At 40.1% G+C, this 24,624-nt stretch overlaps 3 protein-coding genes across 4 annotated transcripts in view; all 3 read right to left on the bottom strand.

The window, feature by feature from the left end:
• Positions 1 to 525: 525 nt before the first annotated feature.
• On the bottom strand, positions 526 to 12,326 carry mief2 (mitochondrial elongation factor 2). 2 transcript variants are annotated; one of them, XM_079670145.1, is made up of 8 exons: positions 12,127 to 12,326; positions 10,043 to 10,203; positions 8,828 to 8,993; positions 7,659 to 7,756; positions 5,530 to 5,706; positions 4,759 to 4,922; positions 4,148 to 4,300; positions 526 to 2,429 (listed from the first exon to the last, which is right to left on the bottom strand). In XM_079670145.1, exons 2-8 carry the CDS (start codon positions 10,178 to 10,180, stop codon positions 1,922 to 1,924), a joined length of 1,404 nt encoding a protein of 467 aa, XP_079526271.1. In that variant the 5' UTR covers positions 10,181 to 10,203; positions 12,127 to 12,326; the 3' UTR covers positions 526 to 1,921. The 2 variants fall into 2 exon arrangements, with proteins under 2 accessions (XP_079526271.1, XP_079526272.1); XM_079670146.1 differs by lacking the exon at positions 12,127 to 12,326 and adding an exon at positions 10,713 to 10,801.
• Positions 12,327 to 13,718: 1,392 nt separating this feature from the next.
• On the bottom strand, positions 13,719 to 21,060 carry alkbh5 (alkB homolog 5, RNA demethylase). Its single transcript, XM_079686013.1, has 4 exons — positions 19,602 to 21,060; positions 18,903 to 18,983; positions 18,687 to 18,806; positions 13,719 to 16,954 (listed from the first exon to the last, which is right to left on the bottom strand). Exons 1-4 carry the CDS (start codon positions 20,321 to 20,323, stop codon positions 16,795 to 16,797), a joined length of 1,083 nt encoding a protein of 360 aa, XP_079542139.1. The 5' UTR covers positions 20,324 to 21,060; the 3' UTR covers positions 13,719 to 16,794.
• A 508-nt stretch (positions 21,061 to 21,568) lies between these two features.
• Positions 21,569 to 24,624, bottom strand: part of myo15ab (myosin XVAb) — a 53,918-nt gene continuing 50,862 nt past the window's right edge. Inside the window, exons 73-76 of the mRNA XM_079693767.1 lie at positions 24,297 to 24,430; positions 23,301 to 23,434; positions 22,576 to 22,716; positions 21,569 to 22,492 (exon numbers count right to left, since the gene is read on the bottom strand). Of these exons, the coding sequence (XP_079549893.1) occupies positions 22,391 to 22,492; positions 22,576 to 22,716; positions 23,301 to 23,434; positions 24,297 to 24,430 (511 nt within the window). The 3' untranslated portion in view covers positions 21,569 to 22,390. The remainder of the gene's footprint in view (positions 22,493 to 22,575; positions 22,717 to 23,300; positions 23,435 to 24,296; positions 24,431 to 24,624) is intronic.

The raw sequence follows: 24,624 nt of genomic DNA, 5'->3' as shown, positions 1-24,624 counted from the left end.
ATGTGTTTCCATGGCAACCAGGAAAACTGTATTAAAATCAGTAAAGCACCACAACTACAACTTAATGAATGATTTAAGAATTGTTAAATGAATTAAAAGCATGATGCAACTTCAACTTAAAAGTCCATTAATATCTGATACATTTCTGCACATTAGGTTGTATTTTAAAACAATCTTCCCAATGTCCATATGGTGAAATTAAAACACTGCTTCTGTCCATGGTGGCTTTAAAGATATCACTTATCGATGCTATTGTGATAGGAAACACGACGTACAGTTCATATTCTACAGTATCTAAACATACACATTACATCACTGCCACATCTTAAGAGCATTATAAACATACTTATAAATATAATTATAAGTACTTATGTTCATTATGCTTCATAAAGATAATCATAACACAAACATAACTTATAAAGTCAAATATCATACTTTCTTCTATTTGCTGACACTACAAAGGGAACGTTTTAACATTCAACGACGGTTTGATTTTTTTGTTAGAAAATAAACATTCAGAGCAACTTTGTGAGAATCTAAACAAATGATTTCATTTTTATTTGCAGTTTCACTGTTCAATCAAAGAAAAATCAATTTTCTCTCACTCAGCAAGAAAATATATAACTGAAGAAATGACCAGAAACATTCATACAGTGTTTAAAAGCAACTACATAATATTATTAGGCGATTTTTCTCATAACTTAAAGGGTCATCACCCAAGCGAGATTGGCAACAGACTGAACAATGAACAAGACAAACAAATACTGCACACCTCAACCTGCAGGATAATAAAATATACACTTTGTGTTAAATAAGTCCAACACAGATGGACTGAATGATTTAATAAGTGCATTAAAACCTGTTTTTTTAGCAGGTCATTATTACTTAGAATATATTAGATAATTAGGAAACTAATGCAGAGCACACTTCATGAGTTAGAGGTTAGAAAGATGCACTTAAGCATAACATGTCCTCTGTTGCTTATTTGTATAATGAGCTGTTCATGGCCCATCACTGACTCACTGTAAAATAATAATACCACAAACTCAAATGCAGACTTGGCTGCGTGTTGTTATGATCAGGCACATCCTGCGTTTCCATCCATCTGTTTTCATAAGCAATTTCTATTGACGCTTAAAAACCTGAGGGGAAACAAAGAGAATTAAAAAAAAAAAATCCTGAAGTATTGCAAAAAAGGTTTTACTGTTGGCTGAGATGGAAAAGTTGGAGCAAACTCAGACAAAGTGCGATAGAAACAGACTTAGCGAATGAAGCATGGGACTTCAAAGTCCACTGATGCTTTTGCTCGGCTGAAGAAATGATTTATTGCGGCAGATTAAAACAGGATTCACCGATCGGATGTATCGTCCTCACATAGATACGTGAAACGAGAACAAATGTCATATTTTCCATTGACTTCCTGTTCAGGTCAGACTGGCGCCACTTCCATTGTCCTGCCATCTTGTTGCGCCCTCTTCTTCTGCAACAGTATAATTGTTTTGAATTGGCTTATCTCTCTGAACCAACTCCTGAATATCAGTAGTGGACAAAAGGAAACACGGACTTGGGTTTTTCTTTTGATGATTTTCTGGAAATTCGTTTAGGATTTGCGATACATTTGGATGAAAGCCTGGCAACAGTTTCAAACATTCTGATAAACACTTCCTCTGCTCCTTTTTCTTGGCACGTCTCCTTTCCTCGGAGTGGTTTGTTCAGCTTTATTATCACTTTCACATCCGTCTTCATGTAGATTCTCCTCCTCTAACAGGCCGGCCATTTTCCAACTGTACCCTGTTGGTTTGCGTCAAAGCAGGACGGAGGAACAACGTGAGTAGGCAGAGGGCATAACACAACATTTTGGATGATTCCTCCTCTGATCTGTGAGTGTCAGAGAGGTGTAAAGTGCTGTATGGGCAGACAGTTATATGAGCAGTATTTCGGGCTCTGTGATGGAGCAGTAGAGCATGAAGCCCATCTGGTCCACCTGGTCCTCTGACAGGCCGCTCAGCAGGTTGACCGCTGGCTTGAAGTAACTGTGCAGCGCTCCGTTCTCCAGGTAGCCAATCAGCTCCGTGATGCACTGCTGGAAGCGAGCGTGCAGGCTGCTCTCGGACCAGTCGCTCTCCCCGTCACTGAGGTGCAGGATGAGGTTGGAGAGCGGCGCGGCTTCCAGCGGCCGGAGAGCGGGGTTCAGTCTGCACACCGCCTTCAGGATTTTGAGAGTTTGTCTGCGGCGTCCCCCGTCAGCGGTGTCCAGCTGAGACAGACGCTGGTTCTCCCAGGGGTAGAGGGACAGGTGCCAGGCATTGACCCAGGGAGAGGTGAGCTCCGTCTGGGCGCTCAGCACCACGTCCCCCTCCCTCAGCAGAGGCAGCATGGAGACGAACAGGGGCTCATCCCCGGTCTCTGCCCCAAATTCATCCAAAGGCCTGAGGGAGGACAACAGGAGGAAAGTTCATTACAGAGAAGGAGAACATGGAGTTTAACACACTCACATCACAGGGCAATCGCCAATTTTGGTATCTAGCAGGTAAGGAGTTACAAAACAATTTGATACTAAAACTAAAATAACTTGATTATGGACATTCACATTTCATCTATGGGAAAACAGTGAGATGTGAACGCGCATTACTTAGCTGTTTATCATCAAAAAGTCTAATTGAAGTACTCGATTTCTGATATAATGACACTTTAAACAAATACGTTTACATTTTTTTTAAGTCTTGTGTGTTCTGCCTTCATCGCATTATTTCACTTAAACCACCCAATGACCACTGAGTAACTTAAATACAATTATAATGCCTTTCAACAGTGTTTATAATGCAACATAATTAAAATACCCTTTGATCCTTGCAATAAAACTATTTGATGTACTAAAGACACGAGTCATTTTGCATCATTATTCATAAAAAAAGGCTTTCAAATGTGTTATGATTATTGTGATAAAGTCATATGAATTAATATTTTTATTTATTCAACAGGGACAGTGCACATTAATTAACATTTCTGTAAATGTGCCAGTTAGCCAAGAGGCTATTTTTCATCTGTAGTCCCTGGACAGATTTTAAAAGTCAACCTAAAACACATTTCATTTTAAACAAGTACATACAATCAATTAAAAACATGCAACACACATTACTGGAATACTTCAATAAAATGCTTTAAAAGACAGAACAATAAAACAAAACAAAAGAACATGTTAAAACACAGGCAGTGGGTTTTAAGGAGCAGAAGATTGGCAGAGCTGATTCCTCACCAACCAGGTTCTGAGTTTTGATTTAAATAAAGTGAATGTAGTCTGGTCTCTGATTGGACATGGGATTGAGTTCCATTGCTGAGCAGCTTTAACAGAAAATAAAGACTGACTGAAAGAACTTTTTCTGAGTGGAATAATGCAATCTCCTCTCGCTGCACCTCTTGTTATCCTAGTTGCAGTTGTGCTTATGTTAATAAACTGTCTAAGAGGAGTTGAGGTAAGGCCGTTGACAACCTTTAAAAAGGCAAGCATTTGCATGTTTAAGTTTTCCCAGCTCAACAAGTTGTATTTTTGGAGTATTGGGCAGTGATGTGAATAAACAGATTTCTTATCCAGTATTTTGAGCGTTTGTTTGTACAATGACTCCAGTGGTTTTAATGTTGTTGTAGTGGCATGTGACCAGGTCGTTAAACAGTAGGTGATGTGTGAGAGAACCATAGAGTGTGTGTACATCAGAAATGCCTCAGTTGACATGTAATCTCTGGTGAACCTAACATTTGACAGACTGAATTTGACACTATTACATACTTTTTTAACCTGAGCCTTGAAATTGAGTGTTGAATCAATCATGACTCCAAGGTGCTTGTATTGTGACACCACCTGCAGCCTCTCCCCTGATACAAAAACATCTGGCTCAACACAAGAGGACTTGGTTCTGGTGAAGAACATGCATACTGTTTTACAAATATTTAGTTGCAAACAGCATTGTTCCAACCAAGTTGTTACATGAACCATGGTGTTTGTCAGTTCATTAGCCACTTGTGTCATATACCTATATTTAAGCTGATTATATCCCATAATAAGTATGTTTAACATGTATGGGAGACATAGGTATAATAGAGAGTGTAACTGTAATTGACTCATCATTAATAACAACATTAAGACACACACCGTATCTCCAGCTTCAGGTCGGGTCCTCCCAGCACCGGTCTGACGAGGCAGTCCAGAGTGCTGCTGATGGACGGCCAGTTTATCGTCTCCATGACAGCTTTACTGAACATGTTCACCACAGCTTCTGCTGACAGGTAACCCCCCACCAGGTACCTGCAACACACAAGGAGAGAGGCTGCCTTTACAGAGTGTCTCAATTCACAGGATGACTTTTTAAATGACTTTTTAAAAATAGTATTAAAAGCATTAATGGCTTCTTTGTGGCAAGTCAACATTCCTCCATGTACTCCAAACAAAAAGGTACATATATTGTGTGTTAGCAAGTGAAGTTGCATAACTCGCTTTAACATAATATATGAAATATTTTAATCGTGTTTAGAACAAAGGGTGTTGGTACACATGGGCATTTATAATATTGTAGAAACACAGGAGAGAAAACTGTCAGATCAGAGGTAGAAAATAGATCTACAGACACACAGTTGTTGTTGTTGCTAAAGAGCAGTAATGATCTAAAAGTGACACCAGCTGACCTGCATTTTTCTGTATTGACACAAACCATTGAGGCTGTACGACCAAACAAAAATACAGTTTCTGTGTATGACCATGATCACCTGTCCCAGTAGCTGCGCCCTCTGGGAAAATACTCCAGATTGACCCGTCGGACCATCCAGTGCAGCGGGTGAGTGAGCAGTGTCTCCTCCCCCGGGACGAGGCGCCACAGAGAGGCCTCCAGCTGCAGAGGCACCAGCAGACAGGCATGGTCCGCACTCACCACCTATATATATACACACACACACACACACACACACACACACACACACACACACACACACACACACACACACACACACACACACACACACACACACACACACACACACACACACACACACACACACACACACACACACACACACACACACACACACACACACACACACACACACACACACACACACACACACACACACACACACACACACACACACACACACACACACACACAAATTTAAATCAGGGTGACATTTGAAATAAAAGGATAAATATAATAATAAAGTCATTGAGGAAAGGATGTATTGTTATTAACATTTCCTTTTTATTCTAATGAAGAAGAAAAAATAATAAATTTTGCTTTGATATTTTGAGGAATTGTTTAAATATATAAATGCAGTTTGGCTTAATCTTTTGAAAAGGGTGAAATTAAGTTTGTTTTTCATATTTGATTATTCATTCAATGAGAAGTGTTTATTTATGTGACTGTATATGGAAAACTAACCAATGCTTATGCTCTGCTCTTGTGAATCCTTATAGAGAAATGCAGAAACATTTATCTGCCACCAAGACTTAATTTAAGAGAAGAAGAGGACTTCTGGTGTGTGTACCTGCAGGTCGTCCAGAAGAGATCCTCCGAGGTTCATTTCTCCCAGCGGCATGTCGGGCAGGCGGCTGTGCAGGAAGCCCTGGATCTCCGTGCAGATGTCCAGCGCCAGAGACTGAGCCCTCCGGATCTGTTCTGGAGCCAGAGCCGCCCTCGTGTGATAGTACTGTTGCAGGCGCTCCTACACATAGTTCAAACGTGTTCAATGTTCAAGAGCTCAGGCAGAGAGATACTGTACTGTATTCACACACCTGTTAGAATTTACATTACATCTGCATTGTTGAAAGTATTCTCATATGAGTAACTTGAAAAAGATGTCACTATCATTGTAGAAAAAGGAAAATAGAGCCTGATTTAAAAACATCCAGGAATGATCAGTCTCACAGTGTTGCTGTCTTAATGATTTAAGAATACATCATTTAAAATAGTTCCCTGAAAAACAATGTGACCTACTGTATCCGTGATGAAATAAATACAAATATTAAACAAAAATGCAAGGTTTACCGGTTCAAGTATGTTCAGGTGTGATTTGAATTTTCTATCCAGTTGATAACATGAATGACAATTACTTTTGATAGGATTATCATAACATTCCTTATAATCCTGTGCCTAACTTTGTTACTGAGAAACCAGCTCTCTTTCTAATATGAACAACACAGTTTGGAAGTTTTCACATTTCCCTGGGAATACATCAAGCCGTCTCTGGAGTAATATCACATTCAAATACCTCATTCACACCAACGCAACTCCGGTTCAAGCTCCGTGCTAGAGCTTTTCAGGTTCAGAACCGGTTCTTCGGTTTAGCTCCGGCTCTTTTCACACTGCCCAGAGTCCGTCTGGTGCTGCGTCATTGCGTCATCGTTTGCGTCATGACGTAACCGTTTGCGTGCCTGCTTCATAAAGCCAAAGCCCGCGGAAACCCCTCACAGCTGACACCGACAACAACATCAATGGCCGATTGTGCTCCAGCTTCCTATGTACCTCTTCAGAAGACCAGATTCCCAGTAGGTAGCTGGTCTCTTCAGTGGACCACTGCTGCTTGTTAAGTTTCTTCATCGTTGTGTACAAACTGGATAAAGTGCGGGCATTTTGTTGTTGTTCAGGAGTTGATCCCGCCCCTGCCCCTGCCCCTGCCCCTGCCCCCGCCTCAACGTAAGCGTGACGTATGAGGTGCTTTTGCTTTGGCCGGACAATTTTTTGGTGCTTGAAACGAACCGGATTCCAGAGCTAAGAGGCCGCTCCTCTGCGGTGTGAACAGGAAAACCCGGTGCTTTTCAAGCTCCAGCTCCGAACCGGCCCTGAAACACCGTTGGTGTGAATGAGGTAAAAGTGGTCATTAAGCACCTCTAAGTCTTCTGCGAGGAGGAAAAGAAGTAAACCGCCGAGGAAAGAAGTGGTTAGTATTCGGTTACCGCTGTTAAAGACGCATTTAAAAAGATCGATCAACAATCAATCATAAAACAAGTAGCTGCTGCAATATCATTTATATAGCATATTAAAACCCTCCCCCATGGCAAAAACAACTCGATCCAAGAAACAATGGACGCTGCCTCAAAGAAATATACCACTGAATGTATTGTGGTACATTTACAGCTGTAGGCCATTTAAATAAAAGCATTGACCGAGAAAACAAACAATTTAATGCTTTCTTTTTTTACAGATTGAAAACATTGTTCCAGTGATGCAAAGTAGAAAATTAAATTGTTCAACTATTCATTAAAGATATGATTTGCATAAGCTTTATTTAAAGGCAAATCCTATTGTCCTAAATCCCTTCTTATGTCTAGTCATGCGTTTGCAGCTGCTCTACTAACATTTACTGAAGAAATTGTTCAATGTAGCTTGTACAGAATAAACCCACAACATTCCTGCTCATGAGGATGTTCCGCACTCTGGCTCAAAGCTGTTTTCATGCTTGTTTGACTCCTTCCACACAGCCAGAGCACAGGCGGAGTGTTTTGATTATGCAGGGCTCTTGGGGCTCTATGCGTATCCCCTAAGCACTGCGCCTTACAAAACATGTTACACACGCATAAATGAATGAGCCAACACTGAGCAGCGCTCTAACAGCAGCTGCTGACTGAATGCATAATCTATGCCTTAAGAGCTCAGAGGCTCAATGGCAGTGTGTACCTGCAGAGTGAGGACGCACAGCTGCAGCCTCTTGGACTTTGACTCCACTTTAGGAACCACCTCCGGAGGGCACGTCTGGGGTTGTTGGCACAGGTCAGCTGATTGAAAAAGAGGTTCAAAAGGAGTCAGTAATATCTGAAAGCCAGATGGATGAATATATTAGGGCTGCAACTAATCATTGTCACTTTAAGAAGGTTATGTTTTTGGCTCAGTTTGTTGTCTCATAGCCAGATTAAGGAAAACCCTTCTTGGCTGACTTTCAGGAAACTTGGTGGAAGGGTGAAGCATGGACCAAGGATAAACACATTACATTTAAGGGGAACCGAATCATAGAGTGGATAGTACACACATTATTTGTACTTTCTTTACTGTTAAGAAGAATGGGGAATTTGTGCTACATTTATGTACCATTTGAATAATTGGAAAATTATTGCCGGACTCGGTAAAACCACCAGGATGTGTTTTCCCTTGTACGATGTGAGGGTCTAAGGACAGAGGGTGTCGTATTGTCATACTGATATTCTGTACAAACGGTGAAGTCCACTGAGACAAATGTAACATTTGTGATATTGGGCAATATAAATAAACACTGATTGATTGATTGATTGATTGATTGATTGATTGATTGATTGGATGGATGTCGCCTCAAGTCAGAATAATAACTCAGAAACAGACGCATTGCAAAATGCTCTGAGCAATACAAAATTCAGATCATCTTCTTCTTAAAGTCCATGTTGCTTCCAAAGGAAAGCTAATGAACACATCGAGGTCTAAAGAACGACTTCCTAACTTGGAAAATGGGACCAACCAAGGAGCAACTGAATGCACAATTGGCCTTAGCGGAGGTCTGCGCTCTTCGAGTTTCATAGCACATTTTATTATCAATTAATCTGCCAATTATTTTCTCTATCTGGTCTATAAACTTCCAGAAGGTCTCTTTAAATGTCTATTTTTTCAGTCCAAAATAAAAAAATACTGTAAAACTGATTAAAGCCCAGAAATCTCTGGATTTAAGGAGATGAAAGAAAAGCATTTTCTGCTATTTTTGAATGAATTTTGAAATGTGTTACCAACTTGTGGATTATCTAGATGGATAGGAACCTCTGTGTATTGGTGTTATTGATGTGTATTTTATTTGCCTGAACACTCGTGCTGAGATGAGCTCATACCTTTCTGCTGTCTGGCTGCCTTGGCAACATGTTTCATCACCACGCCCTCAATGCCCTTCTTGATCAGCGTGGGGGAAGCAGAGACTAAACTCAACTCCTCCCAGCTCTCGGCCATCTTCTGCTCCACCTTCTCATCATCCGCTGCACGTCCTGCACGCTCTATCAGCTGAACACAAACACTCACAGATTACAGGCTGAACTGCACGACCGATAACACACCGCTAGTACATACAGAGAACGTGCACCGTCACAACCTGCAGGCCAACTAAATTAAGTTAGAGGCACAAAGACAGACTCAGCCTCAATAACCTCCTAACAGGACCAGCATTTTTAGTCCATTAACTACAACTTACATATTTTACATCACTGTTGTCCAGGCAGCAGATTAACATACAGTCCAGGATTCAGTAATTACATAGGTATAGGGATAAAGAATGACGGTGTGACGACCCCTGCTTTAATACCTCCTGTTGTGTGTGTATGGCCCTTTAATGTTCTCCCTTTGTCTGTGTCAGCGTTGATTGAGGACACCTGGCTGCCGGTACCGGAGGAGTAAAAGGCCTGAGCCAGAGTCTCGATGGCTCTCTCCGCGGAGGACCTGTTTTGGGTTTTGCGTTTATGCTTTTGCCTTACCTTTATATTAGTTTTGGTTAACGTTGGGTTATTGTAATAAACATATTTTCTTATATCTTGTCCTTTCCACACTTTTGTTATGGCTAAGAGCCAGGCCATGACAATGGTAAAATGAATGTTACAATTGGTTCATTTATATCTGAATGACACAGAGTGGGTAATTGAGGTTGCACATAACAGCAATGCAGTATTTTTTTTGTGAGTTCCATATATCACCCAAAACTTAACTTAAAAAGATACTGTACTATGTTGGAGAGAAACAGAACAGTTTTGATTTCCTTTACCTCTGGATTTAACTCCAGACAACATAGCTTTGGAATAAACCTATTTGCAACTTTCTGTATGTACTGTACTTTCCAGCAAAACAGACTATAGTTAATAAAACAGCTTGAGAATGAACTGCCAACTTATTAGTGGATATGTAAACTTGCAACCTTTTGGACACTTTTTAAGTGCTAGCATGGCAGTTGGGCATTAAGCATTCATGGAGTTCAGGAGCTCTATAGCTCTCAACACCTAGATCAGAAATGTTGCAGTAATGAATTTATGAAGCACTCACTGATGTGGACTAACAACACTCACCCGCTTCACCGCCAATGTAGCGATCCCTAGCATAGCGGCCCCTCCGACTCCCAGAACCAGTCGGGCATTAGACAGCAGGAAGTCAATCACCATGGCGATGCCATCCTCTCCTCGCCTCCGACCGCCCTGAAAGTTCATGACTTCCTTTTTTTGTGGTTAGCCTTTGGAAGAGGACAGGAGCAACACATTATAGTTAGAGAGAAAATGAACTGCAGTAAAAAGTTTTCTCTAGAAATGATTGAATAGCAAATGCTCTTTCACAGAAATGTCAAGATGTCAGAATAACCGACTGGAGTCAGAAGGTGCATGAAGGAAATACGCACTCACTGACAGGTAACACATTAGAAAAAAGTGTGCAGGAGTTAGTGGAGAAACAAATAAAATCATTAATACGTGACACAATGGGTCATTTAATAGTTTGACTAGTAATACAATAAATGACAGACTTCCGAGTAATACGATTTCAAGTAAAGTGAACACCTACGGATAGATGATTTGAACCAATCATGCAATAGCGGCAGATAATGCAGCTTTTTCTGATTTTAATTAGAAAAATCCTGTAAGCTTGTTTTTTGTAGAGCAGTTATATGTGACAATGATATAAATATACGCTACATTTGTACAAAACTTGAACAAGTTCACAGTGTTTATCATATTTAGCTTCAGGCACCTGTGAAGCAGCCAAAGGACATCACTGATAGACCAAATCTACTTGAGTGGTGCACGTCCTCTTTCGTTTGCCAGGGGTACAGAAGCCTGAGAATAGGAACATGTTCTATTTTTAGACCCAGTACATGCCTGAGTCACACCGTCGGGGTCGAATATATGACAACCACCCTCCTAGTCAAGTTACAGCAACAACGAATGTCTGCAGCACGTTCAGCTCTGACTTTCAACGTCAGAGCTGAGTTCCCCTTTAATGTTAGCTGCTTTAACATCAGGAGGCCTGTTGATGCTGCTGCAGTGGTTAGTGATATACATGTGCATGCTGCAATGTATAGATACAGATTTGACTATTTTTATAATTATAGAGGGTCATATGTTCTATTTAAGGTTATACATTCTGTATTCTTGTTTTATCTTATTCTTATGGTTAATATTTAACAGTTTAACCAAAGGACTCTGATATTGACAAATGTTGCTGCAAACAAATGGAGCAACTGATAAACAGTTGACTTTGTACTGTTTTCTTTTTTTTTGTGGGATACAGTACGGATCAAAGGTTGACAGCATTGTGACAACTGATGTACGTATGTAACGTTTTTTTAAACTGTTTTTGCTGTTAAATGGAAAAGCACTTGCATCTAGGGCATGGAAGATGCAATATAAATAAAGTAAATGTATTCATGACACTGACTAATCAACCTGACTCCTCCTCAGAAGATCGTAAACAAAGGGATTCAAAACAAAATATGTTGCAGTTCTATTACAATACATTCTATTACAGTCACCTGGGCCGACTGCTGAATTTGAACACATTGACCCAAACGTTGACCAAGTACTTGGGTCTTTTACTTCAGTAAAATAAGTAAAACAACAATTTAGAAGAACTGTGCGTTTAAATTACATAGGTATAAGCATCACAATGTACTTTAAAGCACATCAAACTAAATCTAATTGTAATACCAAACGTATACAGGGTAGCTTGTGAATGTCCTCAAGAGCTCAACACATTTTTGAGTAGCACATAATAAACTATTTATTGATCACATGTTGTATTATTAATCTGATTGTAATTAGTTAAAGCTGCCATTTCCCTGAAATGTAGAGTTATAAAGTAGCATGAAGGAAAGTACAAGTGTCACATTGAATTAAGTAATGTTATTGCATTGATTTTATTTACCTGCAGTGCTGACAACCTTTCCAGTGTTTCAAAACAGTCTACATATGTAACGCCAGAGGTTCGTAACATTAGACTAACCTAATGTCCATGTAGTTAACCTGCATCATGAATCAGCCTATCAATATGACCTAGTTTAGCTTCATGAAGAGCAGCAAGCGAACAAACTGCTGCCAAACTCCTGCTAGCTACCGTTAGATTAACATTAAGTGACAGCTATGTCTCCACAGTTAGATGTACTTACCACTCAGTTCAGAGAGAAATACAACAGTCCAACTCCCCACCATTAGTGATTTCATTCAATACGTATATCAGTTTTCTTTGATAACAAAGTGTAATGTTAGTTTATTTCCTTCACGGACAAAGAGTAAATATAGCTTATCCAGCTAGCTAACAGCTGCTGTCTTCTTCTTCTGCGCTTTAATTACAGTTGTTGTTTAAGGTGCAGCAGCGCCATCAGGAGAAGAACCGGTGCACCGAGTAACTACACCAGGAACCAAGAAATACTATCACTATAAAAAGTTCAATTTAGAATAGATAACAATGTGCTGTTACCTATGAAGTTTAAGTAAGTACAATGTTGATATCCTTCTATCTTACGTGAGTGTTTCCATTTCACAACACGTTGGTATTAATCATCTTGTGTTTTCTTCATGCGCCATGTGTGCTGTTATATGTTCACTTTCTTACAACTTATTTATAGTTTATTTAAGTATACAATATTGAGTCTGCTGTACAGTATTTAATTTTATATTCTGCTTTATGTTATTCAATCTTGTCTGTATTACATTGTCTTATTTCTGCATCTTACATGCGCCATCATATCTCTTGCACTAATTTATTTCTTTAACTCCTTATGTCTTAATTATATAATGTTTGCATTCTTGGAGGAGCCTGTGACCTAAGATTTGTTTTATCACCAAAACTACGCTATAGCTTTTGTGCATGTGACCATACAGCACTTATAGAGCTTATCATACCCTATTTAATGTGAGTGTCATATCAATCTGTGTCAACCTGTTGTCATTTTGATGGTTCTGGCAGCTATGACAATTTCATTTAACTACAGGAATGAATAAAGTAATCAATTTATCATTGATTGTTGCTTATGTAGTCACAAAAATAAGGCAATTATTTAGCCTGACCAATATTGTTAACTGTGGGGGAAACTTCTGAAGCAATTGGAGTCAGGACTCAGAGAGACACAAGGAGAGCTGGAGCTTTGAAAGCAAACACTTGTCGCTTATTTTGAGTTACGGCCGGAGAATTCACAAGACATGGCACGGGCCAGGGTCTGACCACACGGTTGAGATGCCACTATCAATTCTGAAGACCCCTCCTGTAGCTCCAGGTTTTAACTAGTTCAGAGTGTAATAATCAACATTCTTCAATAGATAGACTAAACAGCTGAGGACACTGAATCACATTTGTTGTTGCTTATGGCTCGGGGTCATCTACACCCCGAGAAGGATGTGCTCCAGGTGTCCCACAACAATAACTATCTCTGACAGAGAGTTGCCCGGTCATAAACTGGTAACATCAACAATATGCTTGGGCAGCCCCTCCTTATGGGAGATAACGGCTGCTCAAGGTTTGTCAGCTGCGTCCGTGGGCGAAGGAGGACATGCAGGGAAAATGATTCCCCAACAGTAACTACAATTATGACAGCTGTAACTTAATGCATTTACTACCAAGATTTGACCCAGTAAAACGTTATTAAAGAGAACTGAAAAGACCTTTCCCTTTCATATTTATATCCATCCGGTTTCCTTTTGGAGAACTTTTTTCGAGCATGTGTTGCCTTCAACTGTACAGTTGAAAATATTAAGAAGCAGATACATTTGACATATTTTCTTTATTGAATTATAAATAACTCTCTGGAAATATCGAGGATGCATAATATACAAACTTATTTAACAATTCAGGAGATATAAGAGGAATACAGAAATTGAATTGCAAAAAGTCCAAACTTTTTTACCCTTTGTCTTAACTTAAATAATATGATCCAAGAAAATTAAATAAACAATGATCGATAAAAAAACTTTACCAATTCCAAAATGTGTTTAAAATGATGACAGTGAAACTCCTCTAAACCAGTGAACTGTCCTGTTGAAAGTGGTCGAATAGGATGACAACAAAATGCACTATTTGTTCAATACTGTCGTTTGATTCAATTCAGCAAAGAGGGTCTACAGTATGAGGCCACTGCTCTTTGAAATTCTTCTTTTTCGTGTATGAAGACCCTGATTGATTTGAAGACGATACGAGCACAAAGTGGGAAGGAAACTTTAAAACATGCAAAATAAAATATACAGTATATACTGCAACTAACGATTACTTTCATCATCAATTAATCAGGCATATTATTTTTAGATTAATCGATCTTAATCGTCCTTTAAAATTGCAAAAATATAGTTATAAATGTTTATCTCTGTCAATCGCTACAGCTTTAATATGATGTATCAGTTCAACAAAGCTGGGCCCTTTCTAACCACTGGTTCGCAACTTCCAAAACTCGAACAGAAAAGAAAAAAAGGAAATTATTTACTAATTGAGAAAAGTGGAGACAAACAATGATTGGGTAGTTATTTTAACTTTCGAATGCACTTTATGCGGACCTGATTTAATTGGGAAAGGTTTGGCAAAAATTGAAATGATGGATGTTTTTCAATTTTCATTGTTCTTTAGTGGAGCCTCCCAATTTATACAATCCACCAAGAATTTCCTCAATCTTTGGGTTCTTCATTCACACTGAAGTCATGCAGGAAGCCATTTATTTTCTTCAGAAATTCAGGACAACTGGTGGTGATTAATTGATATATAAATTATGATTTTGGGAGTGAATTATTCCTTAAAGCCTCTGTCACACTGTCCCGGAATTGACACTCGATTGACACACGATAAAGGAAATGTTCAAATTCGGTTCTGATCGTAGCAACATCGGGCCATTCGTGAGGGCATCTTAAGCCATCGTATGACCGCCGGTGAAGTTTCTCAGGCTCCGGCAGCAACTTCGTGAGCGGCAACTTCGTAAGGCACTCGTGGGGGCATCTTGTCAAATCGTGTCATATTCGTGTTATCATCGGTGCCATCGGGAATTCACCCTCACTCTGATCGGGGCGAATGCCCGATGGCACCGATGATAACAAGATGCCCTAACGATGGCCTTACGAAGGGCAAAATGGACAAACAAATTCAACACGAAAATGAACCTTCGCAAGGTTCTTCAGCAATTTTTTGGCATGCCGGAGCCTGAGAAACTCCACCGGTGGTCATACGATGGCTTAAAATGCCCTCACGAATGGTCCGATGTTGCTACGATCAGAGCCGAATTTGAATATTTCCTTTATCGTGTGTCCATCTGGTTGTTAATTGCACAACAAAATCATGTAAACATATTATGTAAATAACCCAATTTGTGTTCTGTGAAACTGAAAAGGATATAATATATTATTTTGAAGGCAAGTTGACAGGAAGTTGTTGTTGCTATGGAAACAACATGACGGAGAAAACTTAATATCTTCTACATATAAAGACGGATAAAGTAAAGAACAAAGTCTGAAAATATCAGTACAGTATCATAGTACTTTAACATAATTGTTTGTGTTACTTTCGTTGCAGTTGTATGTCTTAAATGTAATGTAAATGTTCCCTTCGTGTGTGGTTCGGGGCCATCTTCGTGCGAAATTCACAATTCCATATTCGTGTGTCCATCGGGTGTACATTTCGGGACAGTGTGACAGGGGCTTTAATGAATAGCAAACCAAATCTGTGGAGATGCTCTTGCTGAATACCAATTATTTGCTAATATTAAGTTCACAACTGTAGCTTAGCTTCTTAATAGCATTAAGACACCACACCCTGCTTTAAGAGTCATTTCTTCTATGAACCTGGGATATTTTTTGTCCATGTGTAACTCCAGACTAGCCTAGCAGTCAGAAAATCATTTTTTGTAAATCTTTGTTTACAAAGCAAATTGGAAGGATACATTATTCTGGAAGTTTCCTTCTCATTCTTGTGTTCAGACCATAGACTATATATATATATATATATATATATATTCAGACACAAGTTATACAAGTTGGTTTTGTTCTGTCTGACCCAAATATCACCCAATTGAATTGAGGAGCATTTTTGATTTAATACAGAAAAGCAATAACATGGCCTCTGTCACTATACAAGGTAAAGCAACTTCAAACTGAAACAGGAGCCCAAAACAAACGCTGAGGTTTTCATCACTCAATTAAACATCAGTTCAGTCGATGTGACCTACAACAAGAGGAGACATACATCTGAATCAAATCATAACACAGAACATCATGGCTGCACATCTGCCAGGTGTTTTGTAAATGTAACTTTGACAGGGAGGCCGAAGGGAACAAAGGTCTGGGATGGCACATTAAGGGTGAGGATCAGAAATGTAGGTGCAAAAATTGGAAGTTTGTTTCTGCATAAAAGTTCCCCAAATCAAAGGCTATACAATTGTATTGTACATTATAACAAGTTAGATTACAGCGCAGGGTTTCTTTTGTACAAGTCCATACATACATCTTTTCTTTAGCTCTTGTGGTCTGTACATCTTGGTCACAAAAAATACATGCCATTCTGAAATATTTGAGGACATAGAAACAAGAAAAGTTTGATTAAAGGGAATTTAACAACAGAGCCTTAGTGTAGTGTAGTTGCTTCAGGTTCTGAACTGTGCAGCAGACAGACTTGTTTTGCTTGTCTGCAAGAAACAAATAATGCACTCAGACTGACCCGGACTCAAATCAAACACCATGATGACTGTGCTCCTTGTGCCAGACATAAACTAGAGCAAGAAAAATGATGACTAGTCAAAAAAGATTACAATATTGAAATGCATAAAGAAAGGGTATATTTATATGTTTACATGTGTGATGAGAAGTGCTTAGTGGCGTCTCATCTTGACTTTGCGTCCTGAGCTCTCCCGGGGTTTTTCGGAGTCTTGTCCACGTTTCCAGTAGTTCTCTGAGCTGATGCTGTGACGACGACTACGGGAGTTTGACGGGTGTCTGTTCTCCTCTTTGTCCATCTCCAGTACCCTCGGCCTGATGAAGGACAAAGTTTGATATGCCAAGTGAGATTAGGTTCATCATTGCAATGTGTTACATTCAATATTCTTGTTTTTCCTTGCATGCCTGGGCCTTAAACATTAGCAAAAATGAAATAAAACTAAAGTGTATCAAAAAAAATTCTGCAATAATTCAAGGCAACGCAGATGAGTACTGTTCATTTTGTGGTTGAACAATTTTTTCAGGCCCTTTATAGACATGCAATTAAAAAATATATAATGTGAGTGAGTGTGAGTGTTCCTCATGGCTTCGTTCAGACATGACAGTGCGCAAGGAAGTTAAAAAAGTAATGATCGCTGGAAATAGGAGTCTCTTCATTTACAAGCTTCTTTACTGATGGATTTTTAATTATTTTGCCTTTGAAGTCTTAATTAATGATCATTTTGGGAATGAGGGACGCTCGTCCTCCCTTCTCACTGCGAATGTACTGATAATATCTCATACGAATTTCCATTATTTAACGTTTTTAGAGCTGCAGGGTTCAAACAAGTCTGACGGAGCACGAGCCCAGATCCATGATCCGTTTGAGCTGTTTCCAAACTAAGTTCAGTAATAATGGTTGGGGTCGGGGTTTCATTGTATTGATGGGTCAGTATGCCAATATCAGTCTGGTCCACCATTTTTGCAAGACATTTTGTTCCAAGATCCCTCTAAGCATGTATCACTAGGCTTGTTTGAGACGCGTTGCGGCTCGCCTCGAAAGTAGACGAGAATAGCCGATCGCAGCCGGGCGAGGTCTCAAAAAGCTCGCCTGAAGTCGGACAGTTCCGAGTCGGCTTCTTCTTCTCTCGGTTTTTTGGCAGATTGAAAACAACTTTAAGGTGCATACCGCCACCTCCGGAGTCGGCTTGACTCGGTTTGCATTCATAAAGAATGCACATATGTGTTTAATCGTTAATGTCAGATATGTACCAAGTAAAAACATTTGTTCCTGCTCAAGATTAGATTCAACTTTGTTGTTATTGCACATATTACAGGTACTGAGGCAACGAAATGCAGTTTAGCTTCCAACCAGGAGTGCAACAAGCAGTAAAGTGAAAAGTAGTGTACACAATCTACAGAATAAAATATAGAATTAATTGAATGATGAATAAACAGTGAGGGGTATGAATATGCACAGCAGCCTGTGAGCAGTATGAACAGTGTGTATGAATATGCTAAGATATATAAAGTATGAAAACAGTAAGCAGTGCAAGTATAGTATAAAATATATTAATTTCATGATGATAAACATTGTGGAACAATGATGAAAAATGTTAATGGGGGGGCGACGTAAAACTGACACAAAACAACAACAAACTTTTGCCGAGCCAATTGGAGAGTTTCATCAGCAGCACGTGGTAAAAACCACCAATGAGCGCTCAGCTCGAGATACCAGCGAGTCGTTTCCCATCAAGCATTTCGCTTCCGCAGCCCGTGGAGAGGAACTGCGCCGCCGCGCCCCGCCCTCAAGGCTGCGGGCGTCTTTGTCCCGCGAGATTTCAACGTCTCATGTAGACGAGCCTCCGGAGCAAGTCGGACAAAATGACTAACCATCATGCAACGCACTAGCAAGACGTTGATCGAAATTGCGTAGGTCTGCGCAGGTCTCGCTTGTCTCAAACAAGCCTACTGACTGTCCTCCTTCAGAACAAGTCTTCTTTGAAGTTTAGGCGAATCTAGCGGGACAGACCTGTGTGTGTGTGTGTGTGTGTGTGTGTGTACGTACCTGTGAGCAGCACTTGATGTTGCTCTGCGATGAGTGCGTTTGGCTTTCAGAGTGGGTCTCTCTACAGGAGAAGCGCTGATAGGGCTGCCAGAGTCGACTCGAGGCGCATCAGGTCTGGTCCTGGCAAACAGAAGGGGGAGGACAAGTAGAAACACAATGATCAGTGCTGATTTCAAATAAGAGAATGACCTTTTAAATTATATGATGTTGACTCACTTTCTTAGGATGATCACCGCACGCCGCTCCTTGATGTCTTGGGGTCGGATGCAGTGGGTGATATCATCAGCTGCATAACCACTGAGAGAGAAATATGCTGTTAGCACCTGGACTTAGACTTTCATTCAAAATATGTTATCAAACTTTCATACAATAAATGGACTCAACCTCTTCTTTACATTGTTGACTTATCTATAGCACTGGTGCAGGAATATTTTAAGTAAGCAAATTAAAGTACTGTTGTTGTTGTTTTATCCAACTTAAACCTATTTTTGTATTGTTATTAACAAAGTTCGTAGCCATTGACAAACTGGATTGGCAGGAGATTGCCTGTTAGCACATGAATGACTCTCCACCACTGTGGCAAATGTTCAATATTCATTCAAGTGTAATTGTTTGTTAAGAGACCTAGAGTCCATTTTAGGAGTTGCCTAGGGTTTATTTTTACTCTGCCTCGTTTATTTTGGATTTATTTGAATACTTAGATTTTAAATGTTTAACTGAATTGCTCATCCAAATGTAAACCCCAATTGTTACTGATACAGTTGGGTGGGTAGGATAATATAATACACTTGAATATCACAATGTTATATTTATTAATGCATATACAGTCCAAGTAGTTATCGTGACTGCCTACACTTGGCAGACACACACTAAAGTAATGCAATCTGTGCATGACAGCCACACAGCCATAGTCACCTGAGGACCGTGACACTCCCCCTCCTCACTGGCAGGACAAACACCGGCTCCGACACCCGGATGGGTTTGAACTGGAAGCGGCACCCGAAGCACAGCGCGCTGTCACTGAAGAAGGACACGGACACGATGGGTCGTGCAAAGATGTGCTGAGGATCCACGTGCGACACAATGCAGCCTCCTGGTTGATAATCATTGATGACTGCGCTGTTGACAAACCCTTCCGGGACCACTCCTCTGGACACCAGGCGCTTGATCACCAGGTCGTGCACCCAGCTCGGGATCTCGTCCACCTCTCCTTTGCGGTACAGCTTTTCCTGGCCCGGGCCACGCTTCTCCAGCTGTGATCCGTAAGTGTAGCCCTCCCCGAAGAAGTACTTGTTACGGAGGGGCGCCCGGTCCACGGTGTGCTCCCGGTAAAGTCCAGCCTCTCCTCTGGTCACCACGTCGTCGATCTTCTCCTCAATGAGGGCGCACTCCTCCGGGCTGAAGATGCTCTCCTGCAGGATGCTGCTCTTCACCCGGCTGGCCTCCTGCTCCATGTTCTCCGCGCAGTCATCGCTGTGCTCAAACTCATCGTCGTCGGATTCTCGGATCTTACGTTTTCGAGCTTTCCCACTGCTGCCATTACTCATCCCGTCCACGAATTTATTATTGATCTCCTCCCTGTGTGGGGTCATGGATTTCAGCTTCTCCCTCAGGTCAGAGTACCCGCTGGATGCCATGTCAGCCACAACTATTTGACTGCTGTAGTGCGACGTGAGCTGCTAGCTAACAGTTAGCATATATCAGCGCTGCATGTCAGCACTGCTTCAACAGTCAATATGGATGTAAAAGGAGTATTTTAAGGTGTATGTCACTCGCTTTAGGGGACCTGTCCACAGCAGTAGCTAGCATTAGCTTCCTCCGACGTCCTGCGTGCACAATCAAGCAGCCTGGTTATGAATCCTTAGATTGTATTACCGTTTACAACCTGTAAATCAACGCTGCTTGGATACTGCAACACGCCCAGCAAGCAGAGAGGTTAACGATGGATATCCGAGCTGCTTGGCTGGCAGCTAAGCTAGCTTAAACTAGCCTGGCTTGGTCTGTCCGTCGCCGCCTGGAAAAACCGACAAACCACGCAGCAACATGTCACCGTTAAATGTCCAAACTTCGGTGCTCCGGGCACTTTTCCTCTTAGGGTTTAACGTCAAAAATCCAAGGAGATCATTGTAATAAAGCACAAGACTTCACCGCGCTCAGTTTACACCATCGGCTCCAAGAAAAAGGCTGAAAATAAACTTGTGTAACTAACATGCTACAGCATTCGCGCATGCGCTGTGGTGACCTGCCAGTTTGGAAAGACTGTCACGTGCCTTGAGCGGAACCACGTAAATCCATTTTAGGAGCCTTGAGGGCACGCACAAGACGAGCTAATTGTGTCACACTGCCCTTTTGTCTACCTCTATAAAGATCACATTGTTCTTTACAGTTTGTTATATTGTTTGTCAGTAATACAATATGCATTTGTCATATATTCATTTTTTTGTTTCTTTTGTATATTTATATTTTGTGAAATTGTAATGTTTAATGTTAAATAGTTACAAAATATATTCCTTTATAATAGTTATAGTTTTGACCTTATTTTACAACTTATTTTTCTTATGTTTTGTATGTTTGCACCATCGTACACCAAATCAAATTCCTTGTGTAAATGTATTTGGCAATAAACTTGATTCTGATTCAGATATTGATGGGTTATTGAATGGCGCATGAGCTGGGGGGTCAAGAAGGGCCCCTATTATTTCATTAAATTAACATATCGATTTCCTAGGGACCAACTTATTGGTAATCTATTATTTAAATGCACTAGTTTCTGGCATTAGTATTAAATAACCAGTCAGGCCAGAAGTTCTCATAATGCTCTCTTTAAAATAGCTTGTTTTATTTTAATAAAATATTCTTTACAAAACAAGAAAGTTGATGCATAAGTGTTCGTTAAAAACAACAATGTTTTACACCAAGATCAAGTTTTACAGTAAACAGTAACAATACAAAAATAAAAAACATGTTACATATCAGTTTAAAAACATTGTAATGACAAGCCACAGGCCTGTTAAACTTCACCACTGTTCTTTACTAGTATCTGTACACTTTAAAACGAGTAATTCACTGATGCAATGTGTTCTGTTAATGTTGTCAAGTAAAAGGGAAACTGGCTTCAGGGTACAATTATGCATGATTCATATCAAATTAAAACACCTGAAGGCAAGAAGAGGTAGGCTCTTAATAACGGTTTTGTCCATGTGTTCATACAAATGTGCAGTGGTGGAAGATGTACTTAGGTCTTTAATTAAAAGTAGCAATACCACATTGTAGAAGTACTCAGTTACAAGTAAAAGTCCTGCATTACAAATCTTACTTAAATCGAAGTACAAAGGTTTTTGCATAAAAAATATACAAAAAGTACCAACAAATTAAAGTACTAAATATGCAGAATGGTCCAATCCGGAAAAAAATAAATATTGAATCATATTTATTGATGCATTTTTGTGTAGATCTTTAATGTTGCATCTTGGCCTATGTTTTACTGTAAAAGCTGCTTGGTTTCATTTCCTCCTTAATGCAAATCTTATTTTCGTATCTGGTCATATGTTGTTTGATTAATTTGAACCTATAAAGTTATCAACAAATTGAAATACTCAAGAACTGTTAAAGTACCTCCAAAAATACTGTTCTTGAGTAAATGTACTTTCCACCACTACTCGGCGTACAATGAATAAAGTGTTATAACAATAGTATAAAACGGGTTATAACACGGTGATCTCGCTGGTAGGCAGGGTGAGTCTCCTCTCGCGCACAGACAGCATGTTTTCCACCTGCATGGCGATGACTCGACACAACTCCAGGCCCTGCGGACAGACATGAGCACAGTGACAAAGCAACTCCACTGAAATGAACATGAAGAGTGTCCTTGTGTGTGTTTGCACAATACCTGCTCCAGCTGCAGCTGAACGACCCGCTGTGTGTTAGTGTCCCCCAGCGTTAGGTCTACATACGGGTAACTGGAACCAGCAGTGGGCCTCTGGGTGCGGCTCGACTGCACCTCTACCAGGGGGACCATTGCCATCAGCTCCTGCACCAAAGGGACCAAACATTATAAACTTCACAACTCTCTGCTGAAACTAAATGACCAGTGGTGGAATAATTATTCAGATATTTTACTAAGTACAATTAAAAATCGTATATTTAAAAAGTATTATGTTAATGTTATGTAACTAAAGGACTATTGACTCAATTGAAAGTATAAAAGTATTAGCCTCAAAATATACACAACTACTCATTATGCAGAATCATATTTATTATAATTATTTATGAATTAAAGTGTGAGCTGATTTAAATGACTATACTGCAGGGAAGTCATGTATAATAATACCTCGTATTTGATTAGGTAAAAAGTAAGAAATGTCCTCTGTAGTGCAGTAGTAGTGTTAAGTAAAATGAACTGGAAATACTCAAGTATAAGTACCACACAATAACAATCAAGTAGTAACTTTCCACCACCGTCCATACGTGACTTCACTTCTGGGCTCATGTTTTGATCACGATGAGCTGAGTCAAGCGAGGGCTTGATGATCGCCAGTGTGTGTGTGTGTGTGTGTGTGTGTGTGTGTGTGTGTGTGTGTGTGTGTGTGTGTGTGTGTGTGTGTGGTTCCTTACGTGTGTGTTTTTGTGCAGGAAGTGGAAGCCATGTTGATTGACAGCTACAATGCAGGGGGCGTAGAAGGTGGTGGAGCTGCTGCTGTGGATGTAGAAGAACGAGGAGCCGAACATGGGGAATGCACTGATCAGCCCTGCAAGCACAGAGAACAGAATTTAACAAATGAGGGATTAGGCATTGTAGTCCATTAGGAGGCCAACAAAGACAAAACAATCACCTTATTAAAAGGGACACCTCACAGATTTTAGTTCAATTTATTCATTGTGAGGAGTCCAAACCAGACTGTGAGAATGAACATTGTCCAGTCCAAACAGAGTTACTCTCGGGAAGTTACTAGTGGGAATCTCGGCATTTTCACACATGAGCTGCTTTATGGAAAACATAGGATCTATTGTCTTTTAGCTATAACCCATACTAGAGTCTAAAAGTAAAACAAATCTTGGCGTCTGCTGCTTTGAGTTTTCTTAATCTGTCTCCAAACATTACACACGAAAAGTAAATCACTGTAGTATATCATTAAAGAGAAAATGGCCACTCTATGTGTATGTCCAATTAGTGTTTGGAGTAAATGTCGTCATTTAAAGTAACATTATGCCTCAGTTTGTGAGAAAGCTGAGTTCCCTTGCCCCCAAATGCCTGATGCAGGAAGAAAAACAGATAATGAAGACAAGATCAGCTTTCTTACTCCATAAAACCCCCATTGAGGAATGTACTGCTCATATCGTCTACAAACATCAACACTGATTGGACATCCCTTTAAGATGGGGGAAATTTTCCCTTTAAGGAACAAATACTTTCTGTTTTAAGCCCAATTTATTTAAAAAGGTGTTCTAAATGAAGATTACTATTCCAGTCGATATGAAGATTAATTAAATATTTAACTGCGCTCAACATTTATTTCTTGACAATTTCAACTCAAGGTCTAGAAATGTACACGTGTACAAAAATTACCAAAGACTGAGTTTTTCCAATTTAACGTGAAGCGGAGATCTTACCCATAAACTGCGCTCTGGCCTGGTGCGGGTTCAGGGCCTGCACCTGCTGCATGTGCTGCGTCACCATGGTAACCCACTGCTGGGGTGGCTGCTTTTTGAACAGAGGTAGAGCGATGTACTCCGATAGTTCATGTCTGGAGGAGAGAAGAAGATAAATATGAGTCTGCTCCACTCAGTGTTTTCTAAACATTTCTCAGGATGGTTTTACTCACTGAGCTATTTCTGTTCTGCTGTCGTGTGTGTGTATGTGTGTATGTGTATGTGTATGTGTATGTGTATGTGTATGTGTGTGTGTGTGTGTGTGTGTGTGTGTGTGTGTGTGTGTGTG

This window comes from Notothenia rossii (assembly GCF_949606895.1).
Source record: "Notothenia rossii genome assembly, chromosome: 1".
NCBI lineage: Eukaryota > Metazoa > Chordata > Actinopteri > Perciformes > Nototheniidae > Notothenia > Notothenia rossii.
The sequence above is the reverse complement of the archived record's forward strand: the minus strand, read 5'-3'. Positions and strand labels throughout refer to the sequence as shown.

Coding starts and splice junctions, on each gene's coding strand:
- mief2 (XM_079670145.1), bottom strand. CDS start 10,180: ATGAACTTTCAGGGCGGTCGGAGGCGAGGAGAGGATGGCATCGCCATG. Junction 8,994..10,042: donor CTACATTGGCGGTGAAGCGG/GTGAGTGTTGTT, acceptor GTTTGTGTTCAG/CTGATAGAGCGTGCAGGACG. Junction 4,923..5,529: donor CTCTTCTGGACGACCTGCAG/GTACACACACCA, acceptor GTATATATATAG/GTGGTGAGTGCGGACCATGC.
- alkbh5 (XM_079686013.1), bottom strand. CDS start 20,323: ATGGCATCCAGCGGGTACTCTGACCTGAGGGAGAAGCTGAAATCCATG. Junction 18,807..18,902: donor GCGGTGATCATCCTAAGAAA/GTGAGTCAACAT, acceptor TCTGTTTGCCAG/GACCAGACCTGATGCGCCTC. Junction 16,955..18,686: donor ACATCAAGTGCTGCTCACAG/GTACGTACACAC, acceptor GTCCTTCATCAG/GCCGAGGGTACTGGAGATGG.